This window comes from Nuphar pumila, chromosome 14 (assembly GCF_984573655.1).
Source record: "Nuphar pumila chromosome 14, dmNupPumi1.hap1.1, whole genome shotgun sequence".
NCBI classification, from domain to species: domain Eukaryota; kingdom Viridiplantae; phylum Streptophyta; class Magnoliopsida; order Nymphaeales; family Nymphaeaceae; genus Nuphar; species Nuphar pumila.
In genome coordinates, this window is record NC_143262.1 from 90,636,651 (window position 1) to 90,646,532 (window position 9,882).

The 9,882-nt window shown below is 37.8% G+C and overlaps 1 protein-coding gene across 1 annotated transcript in view; it reads left to right on the top strand.

Annotated features, from left to right (window-relative positions):
* The window catches only part of LOC149817392 (uncharacterized), a 33,766-nt gene extending 24,011 nt beyond the window's left edge, over positions 1–9,755 (top strand). Inside the window, exons 8-12 of the mRNA XM_089987394.1 lie at positions 6,768–6,861; positions 6,955–7,145; positions 7,816–8,035; positions 8,961–9,128; positions 9,280–9,755. Coding sequence (XP_089843520.1) covers positions 6,768–6,861; positions 6,955–7,145; positions 7,816–8,035; positions 8,961–9,128; positions 9,280–9,440 — 834 coding nt within the window. The 3' untranslated portion in view covers positions 9,441–9,755. The remainder of the gene's footprint in view (positions 1–6,767; positions 6,862–6,954; positions 7,146–7,815; positions 8,036–8,960; positions 9,129–9,279) is intronic.
* The last annotated feature ends 127 nt before the right edge of the window (positions 9,756–9,882 follow it).

A 9,882-nucleotide genomic window follows, 5' to 3' on the forward strand; every position in this document is an offset into this window, starting at 1 on the left:
CTCTGTCAATTATGTTGCAAAAATATTTGTCTCTAATAACTCATTACAGCTGCACCTCATCTGGCATGTTTTTAAAGCTAAAGAGATAACATGATGTTTGTTTGACAGATTCCTGTAAGCTTCACCTGCTTCTTGCTTGTGTTATGGAAATTTTCCATATACTTAACCACCTTGAGAGCTATTGATTGAACTGTAATGAGATATTGCGAAAATATAAAGAGTGCATACAAGCACTTACAACAATGAATAAAAGAGACAATATCACAAGTCCACAAAGGGACAATACAAGCCTTTAAGAAGGCAACAATATAAAAAGCCTCTTATTGAGAAGAGAGAAAGCTCTCAAGGATGAAAAATATACAAGGGGTTCACCCCTATTTATACAAGAGGGAGAGGAGAGAAGGAGAGGCCAAAGGCCTAAAAAGGAGAGCCCAAAAGGGGGCTCCCATAGAGTCGTTGGGAGCCCCCAACGGTCACATTTGTGACCGTTGGGGGCTCCAACGACTCTATAGTTGGAGTCCCTTTTGGTCCTCAAAAATAACAAAAAAAGAATTGTAAAAATAAAAAAAGAAAAAATACATTTTATAAAAAATAAAAAATAGTTGTTTTCTAAAACAACTATGTGAAATTACAAAAATACCCCTATCGGGTATTGATGTAATATATATATAAGAGATACATTTTAACACCCCCCTTAAACTTTACGGGGAAATGACGGAAAGTTTGCCAAGAAGAAACATGAAGCGAGGAGCCGGAAGAGCTTTAGTGAAGAAGTCCGCCAACTGATATTCTGAAGTGATATATGGTAGAGCAATAGTTCATCGTAAGAATTCATCACGAACATAGTGGCAGTCCATTTCGATATGCTTTATACGCTCATGGAAGGTATGATTGCTCGCAATGTAGATGAAACTCTTGTTGTCGCAACATAATTTTGAGGCTTCGGTAATATCAACCCCCATGTCTTTAAGCAGACTGCGAAGCCATACAAGTTTCATTGTCGTGGTTGCCATAGCCCGATACTCAGCTTCAATGGATGATAGTGAAACTTTCTGCTGCATCTTGCATCACCAGGCAATCAAAGAGTCCCCTAAAAAGACACAAAAACCAGTAGTTGAGACTCGATCATTGGGATTACCTCCCCAATCGTCATCTGTATAAGCAAGAAGATTCAAGGAAGAAGAGGAGGATAGAAAAAGTCCTTTATTGATGGTAGTCCGAATGTAGCGGATGATTCAGAGAACAACACTCATATGCACAGTTGTAGGAGCATGCTGAAATTGGCTAACAGAGTGAACCGCATGGGTGATATCTGGTCTGGTGATGGTTAAATAGGTAAGAGACCCAATGAGTTGTCTGTAAGGCGTGGGGTCTTCCAGAAGAACCCCATCCTCCAACCGTAATTTGACATTAATAACCTCGGGAGTCTCTACTTTCTAGTCATCAGAAATCCCAGACTTAGAACAGATATCTGCAACAAGCTTCATCTGTGACAAAATATATCCTCGAGAAGAATATGCAACTTCAATTCCAAGAAAATATCTAAGAAAACCTAAATCAGACATATCAAAATTATTTTTTAACATATTTTTAACATCAATAATACTATTTTGATCATTCCCAGTGATAATCACGTCATCAACATAAAGCAACAATATTACGATACTAGTACCTGCATTTTTAACAAAAAGAGCAGTGTCAGTATAACAAGAATGAAATCCTAACTTTACCATGATATCACTGAAACGATCATACCAAGCCTTAGGAGCTTGTTTAAGACCATACAATGCCTTCAAAAGCCGAAGTGTTTGACCTTGCTTAATATTAATTCCGGGTGGCGGATCCATGTAAACTTCTTCACTTAAACTTCCATTTAAAAAAGCATTTTTTACGTCAAGTTGATAAATAGGCCATTTTTTGGTTGATGCGACAACTATTAAGTTCCTGACACTGGTCATTCGAGCTACGAGAGCGAATGTTTCTTCATAATCAATGCCATATTCTTGGGAGTATCCCTTAGCGACTAATCTAGCTTTATATCGTTCTAAAGAGCCATCGCTTTTTGTTTTAACTTTGAAGACCGAGCGACAACCAATAGGTTTTTTGTGTGAGAGTAGATTAACTATTTCCCAAGTATTGGCCTTTTTTAAAGCATTTAGTTCAACTTGCATTGCTTCAACCCAATGTGGTATAGATTTAGCTTGATTATAGTGAGCCGGTTCAAAATAAGAATGTAAGGTTATTAAACACGCCCGATAGTTGGGGGTTAAGGAATCATAGGATACAAACCTATTTGGGGGTATTGATATTCTAGAAGAATGTCTAACTTGTGGTTCCTCAGTGGATTCAGAAATTTGAGAGTATTTTTCGAGGGCACTAATAGGATTTTCTTGATTTCTTCTTGAGTAAACATTTATATTGGTATCACTATCATAAACATTTATATTTCAACTTGCATTTCTTCAACCCAATGTGGTATAAATTTAGCTTGATTATAGTGAGCCGGTTCAAAATAAGAATGTAAGGTTATTAAACACGCCCGATAGTTGGGGGTTAAGGAATCATACGATACAAACCTATTTGGGGGTATTGATATTCTAGAAGAATGTCTAACTTGTGGTTCCTCAGTGGATCCAGAAATTTGAGAGTATTTTTCGAGGGCACTAATAGGATTTTCTTGATTTCTTCTTGAGTAAACATTTATATTGGTATCACTATCATAAACATTTATATTTGAATCACTATCATTTGAGGGTGTTATGTCAAGAGGGGATACCTCACGTGTATCGTCTATGTTTTCAAGAAAATATTCTTGTATGTCATCAATAAGATCATATAAGAATATATAATCAATTTCATTTGTTTCTTCTATTTTATCAAAACTGTTCTCTTCTTCTAGAAATGTTACATCTTTTGAAACATATAGTTTATCATTCTTAAAATCATAACATCTATACCCTTTTTTATTTTCACCATATCCTAGAAAAACACATTCAATTGCTTTTGGAGATAACTTATCCCTTTTATGTAATAGGACAAAACATTTGCAACCAAAAATACGAAGACGATTGAAATAGGGTGAAACTTTAAAGAGTTTTTCATAGGGAGAAACATTTTTTAACTTAGAAGAGGGCATTCTATTGATTAGATAGGTTAAAGTTAGAACGGTTTCAGCCCAAAACTTCTTTGGAATATTCCTAGAAACAAGTAATGTTCTAGCGGTTTCTATAATGTGCCTATGTTTCTTTTCCGCTAGGCCATTTTGTTGGGGAGTCCTAGGACATGACTTTTGATGGCAAATGCCATTTTGGGTTAAATAGTTTTGGAATTCGTGAGATAAGTATTCGCCACCGGAATCGGATCTTAAAATAGATATGTTATTTTGAAATTGATTTTGAACCTTTTTATGAAAATCTTTAAAGAAAGTAAATACTTCTTATTTATGACTAAGAAAATAAATCCAAACATACCGAGTAAAGTCATCAATAAACGTAACATAATATGAATAGTCCCCTTTAGACATAACCGGAGAAGGCCCCCAAACATCCGAATGCACCAATTCAAAAGGTCTTGATGAAAGAAAAGTTCTAGTTGGAAATAGAATAGACTTCATTTTTCCAAAAATGCAATCTTTGCAATTAATTTCTTTTTCTTTACAAAATTTGTTTCCAAAAGGAAAGAGATACATTTTGGAATAACTTGGATGACCAAGTCTTTTATGCCAAGTTTCAATGGTTTTTTCTTGGACATAAGAACAAAAATAATTTGTAGGGAGATCGAGATGGTCCATATAATAGTGGTCTCCTTTTCAGGTCTTCTTTTCTATGGCCTTGCCCAATCCGCTTCCCGGACCGGAGATCCTGCACAAAGCAACCATTAGATGAGAAAGATATTTCACATCCATGGTCGACAATTTGAGAAACCGAAAATAGGTTTAAATTTAGTTTGGGAACAACTCTTACTTTTGGAACACAAAAATTTTGAGAATCTTTAAAAGTGCCAATACTTGAAATTTTTAAAAAGGTTCCATCGGTCGTAGAGACACAAGAGTCCTTTGAATTGGTGCAAACATTAATAAGTGCATTTTCATGAGGGGTCATATGAAAAGAAGCTCCGAAGTCAAGGATCCAAGAATACGTACCGGGTGATGATGTCGAGGCAATAGCCGCACCCGATGTGGAGGAAGAAACTTTTAGTATTTGTTGGAGAGCCATAGATATTTGTCCAAGAGTTTCTTTGATGTCATTGTTTTTGCCTTTATCTTCTTTGGTGGTGGTTTCTTCAAGAGAGGCCACCTTAGGCTTGAAGGTTCCAATAAGCTTTGGACAAGCGGGTTTAATGTGACCCGGCTCATTGCAATAATGACAAACAATCATTTTTCTTCCTCCATTGTAGTTTCCTTGTTTCCCAAAATGAGGAGGCTTATAGGTTCTAACATTGTTACCCGGTTTTGATACGGCAAGGACTTCATCAACATGCTTACTCATGCCAAGCCTTGTCTCCTCTTGAGTGATTTCGGCAATAGCATCCTCAATAGGAGGAAAAATAGATTTATGGAGAAGTGAGGATCTCACTTGCTCAAATTCGGGACGTAGCCCAAAAAGGAATTGAAACAATCGCTCTTGTTCTATTTGTTTTTGCCTTAAATCAATATTTTCCATAGAAACCCATTTTGGCTCCAAAAGAGCCAATTCATCCCATAGTGGGTTTAGGGCACTATAATAGTCTTGAACATGGTTGCCAGTTGAGGAAGCGGGAGCGGGAAGCGATACGGGAAGCGGGAGCGGGAAGCGAGGCACTTTCAAAATTTTAGGAAGCGGGGAAGCGTGGGACCACTTAGGAGCGATTCGGGAAGCGACCTAGGAAGCGTCTCGGAAGTGACCCAGGAAGCGTCTCGGAAGCGAGGGGGAAGCGAAAAAAATAAAAAATACAAAAAATTTGAAAAAACAGGGGAAGCGTGGGGGAAGCGTTGGGGAAGCGTGGGGGAAGCGCGCTTCCCATTAAAGGGAAGCGCGTCCCCCATTAAAGGGAAACGCGTCCCCCATTAAAGGGAAGCGCGCTTCCCAAAAAAGGGGGACGCTTCCCCCCACGCTTCGGAAGCGCGACGTTTCGCGCTTCCGAAGCGCGCTTCCCCTTTTAGCTAGGCGCTTCCGGTAACTCTGGTCTTGAATGCTAGAATCACCTTGCTTGGTGGTTCTAATCTTTTATTGCAAGAAGTATGCTCTCGCAAGATTCTTTTGGGTATACATACCCTTCATAAAGGACCAAGCCTCATTGGCTCTACGAAATTTAGCTATATTAGCACATACCTTAAGCTCAACTTTGTTCATAAACCACGCAAGGATTTTTGTGTGATTGCTTTCCCAATCTTCCACTTTTTTTTGATGATTTTCAATGGCCTTGAGGCGAGCATCTCCTTCAAGAGCCTTTTCTTGACCTTCTTCGTCCTTTGTGAGCATAAGCTTAGGTTCCGGAACGGTACCCATGACAAAACCCCAAAGCTTCTTTCCTTTGAGATTATTTTCCATTGCCGATGCCCACATCATATAATTCTTTTCATTGAGCTTGAAAGATAGGTCAATCTTTGCCTCCATGATGTTGCCAAGAAGTGAAAAGATATCCACTAAATATGAGATACACGAACCACACCTTTCCTTCAAGAATCGAGTGGCTCTGATACCATGTAATGAGATATTGCGGAAATATAAAGAGTGCATACAAGCACTTACAACAATGAATAAAAGAGACAATATCACAAGTCCACAAAGGAACAATACAAGCACAAGCCTTTAAGAAGGCAACAATATAAAAAACCTCTTATTGAGAAGAGAGAAAGCTCTCAAGGATGAAAAATATACAAGGGGTTCACCCCTATTTATACAAGAGGGAGAGGAGAGAAGGAGAGCCCAAAAGGAGGCTCCCATAGAGTCGTTGGGAGCCCCCAACGGTCACATTTGTGACCGTTGGGGGCTCCAACGACTCTATAGTTGGAGCCTCTTTTGGTCCTCAAAAATAACAAAAAAAGAATTGTAAAAAGAAAAAAAGAAAAAATACATTTTATAAAAAATCGAAAATATTTGTTTTCTAAAACAACTATGTGAAATTACAAAAATACCCCTATCGGGTATTGATGTAATATATATATATATATATATATATATATATATATAAGAGATACATTTTAACATGAACTACATAATGTCGGTGGGGAAGTTTAGTTCATTGTCTAATTGGAGCTATATATGTCTACAAAGTTCCTTTAAATCCTGATAATGAACCCTTTTTGGAGGCCTACAACTTGGAATTTTATTTTTGCCCTTATAAAGTTATAATTTCCTTTGGTCATTTTCTTACTTTGTTTTTCATATCTGGCACCAATTTTTCCATTAAATAATGGACGTTGTTGAGGCTTGTGGACTGGATTTTTCATGCTTTCCTAGGAATTTTGGTTTTTGTGGTACTATGAACTCTAGGTGGGTTTCTTGTAGGAAGTGAATTTCCTTGTATTCATGTTATTTCATTTCAGCTGTTCCTCCATATTCTTGCCTATTCCTATTTGAGGAAAGCCTATTTTAATCATTGGCCATTGCTATGGATGAATGATCCTTTTCTTTTCCCCTTTTGTTTTTTTCATGGTAAATTGGATTAGTTTCTCCTGCGTTTTTCTAATGAGTGACCTGGATTATTTTCAATGGCCTTATCCTTGTTCTTTTATATGAAGTATGAACTTTTTAATCATTCCCATAATCTTTACTTTTTCTATACAGAGGGTTTTCTTGGAAGGGAATCCATATCTTCTGGTTATTACGATGGTTGTATCCGTATTCCATTCTATCTTTGATTTCTTGGCTTTCAAAAATGGTATGTCATGCATGCTTTTGTTATGCTTAAGTTGCTGGTTATCCATTGCCTTTAATGATTACTTTTGTAACCATCATGTATTTTCTTTTGTAGATATACAGTTTTGGAATAAGAACAAGTCTATGGAAGGCTTGTCTGCAAAGTCGGTGGTGCTGAACTTTGCATGCCAGTTGGTTGTGTTTCTCTACCTTCTTGACAATGAAACGTCATGGATGATTCTTGCTAGTTCAGGCATTGGCTGTTGCATCGAATTCTGGAAAATTGGAAAAGCCATGCATATCGAGGTGATATTTGGTTGTTCTTGCTGAGTAACGATCTGATTTGACTCTTAGGACTCTTCGGCATGAATATTGAGTCTGGGAACCATAATAGCGTATGCCTCTAATTAATTGATTAGAAGCTACTGTGATATGCTTGCAACATCTTGTTGCCATCGGTGTCATGCTTTTGGAAGATTTAGTCCCGCTGTAATGTTATGGTTTGTAGTTTTTGAGAAGTGGGTTTGGAAGGTCTTTTCTTAATTTATCTAATATATCCATCTTTACAAAATCCAAACCTGCTAAAATGTTTGGGATTCCTTATTGTGCTTGTTTATTCTAAAATAGAAGCACTCTATAGCTTGGCAAAGAGCCATAAGGGAAGTTTTGGACTCTCAAGTGTTGATGGACCAAGCTCTGATTTGCAATTTATTTCTTTATTATTCTGAATTCAAGATCCTTTTGAGAGGAGTCACTGAAGCTCTCTGTTTATAGTATTTGATTGATTTACCATGGGTGCTTGTCATGTAAAATGTTCTCTGCTGTTCTATAAGACACGTAGTTTATCAGTTTTGAAATATTAAATGTAATTTCTCAGCTGTGAGAGAAGGCTATTGACAAATACATGCATCCGTGCATATCATCAAATCATAAACATGCTAAATTTTGCCCGTGCCATACTTTTTTTCTTTTGCAGATTGACTGGAGCAGAAGGATACCTTTGCTGAGATTCCGACACCGGGAGTCTTATACAAAGAACAAAACTAAGGAATATGATGACATGGCAATGAAGTATCTCTCTTATGTGCTTTTTTTCCTTGTAGGCTGTTCTTCAGTCTATTCCCTTATGTATGAGCGGCATAGGAGTTGGTACTCATGGATCCTCTCTTCCCTTACAAGTTGCGTCTACATGTTTGGTAAGCTTCTCCTATTTTTACCATTTACTAATTTTATTTTTAGCTGAGACCTACAAGGTTTCTACTTTAGGAGACTACTTAAGTTATATACTTTTGATTATGAAAAGGAAGGTCTATGGAGGAACTCATTTTCTCTATTACATTGTCTATTTTCATGCATCTATTTTTGATGGATGGATGGAATGACCATCCTTTTTGGATGCTCCCTTACCATCAGAAGAATTTGTGATCTCCTTCTGCGCTACCTTTTTCTGATGAGGGATGTACTTATTTAGAAGCAAGTGATATAGATTCGTGATATGCTAAAGGAATGTAGACATCAGGAGATCCATCAACATACAGGATTGGAGTTGGTTAATTCAAGAGATACATGCGGTCCTTTATGTTCTGAGTGGCATAAACCATTTCAATATTGGCGTATATGGGGTTTGAGATGGGTAGTGACTAAAGAATGAAGACCTAGACCAGCTGAGAAAGTAAAATGGTCTTGGTATACCGTTCTAGCACACCCTTGTCTGGGGAACTTTTAGCCAAGCAGAGAGGTCAGATTGATAGTATTCCTGACCATCCTGTGGTTGTGGTTTCATTGAATGTTTTGCCATTTGAGCATTTGACCATATACCTCTTCTGACAGCAAGACCAGATGATTGTTACGTGTTCATTTCATCACCCATGCTTAGCAATGGCAGTGCCATAACACCGCTAGATTATACAATAGGGCACTCCATAGTCTCCTAGGTGTCTGTTCTTGAACATCATCCAAAAGTTAATCACTCGTCAACAACGGCCAGACTGTTGATATTTGAGCAGCCTTGACATTTTGATACTTCTGTTTTTTAGACATTTTGGTTCTTTTATATATATATATATATCTTGAGTTGCAGATAGAAACAAGTTGAATATCTGGTTCCATTTTTTGTTGCAGGGTTCATCATGATGTGTCCGCAGCTGTTCATTAACTACAAATTAAAGTCGGTTGCTCATTTGCCTTGGAGGCAGATGACATATAAATTCCTCAACACCATAATTGACGATCTATTTGCTTTTGTCATCAAAATGCCAACGCTACACCGCCTGTCTGTCTTCCGAGATGGTGAGTTGATAAATGAAAATTATTGTTTCTGCTCAGCCTTGCATAGCCTCTCTGAAACTCTGGTCATGGGTCTCAGATCAACCAGATTGGGAGTTTTTTTTTTCCTTAGGTTTCCTGTTTTCCTGCAATAATTCTGTACAATTGTTTGCAGATATCATATTTCTGATTTACGTATACCAAAGATGGATTTATCCAGTAGACCACAAACGTGTGAATGAGTTTGGTTTTGGAGGTGAAGACCCCGCTGATAGGTCAGCTGTTGAGCAAGCTGAGGAGACGCAGGGCCAAGAAGAAGATAAGAAGCAAAAATGATCTGGCATTGACCATGGGACACAGGATTCCTGCAACTGGCTGCTGCAGACTTTACTGGTGTTTGAGTAACAGCCTGCATTTCTTCCTGCCTAATTGTTTTCAGTTTGGCCATGTTTCAAAGTTAGCCATCTCTGCCATACGGCATAAAATTTTATGGCTGACCTGTGCCCTGGAGTTATGGTTCTTTTCTTGCTTATTGTGATTTTTCATTTCCTGTTTCCTTTTTATTTCCCATACTTTATTCATAGTTCAAAGGGAAACGTTATGGTTCTCCATCTGGCTCTGTACAATCGGTTAATGCATTTGAAAATTAGCTATGTTGGAAAGGCCCCTGCAAGTGAAAAACTAAAGCAGCTAACACCAATAATCTTCTCTCCCATCCATCGGCAAGGACAGTTAAATTGAAGCCTTAAACCATATATCACGTGCAAGTTCTTGTGCA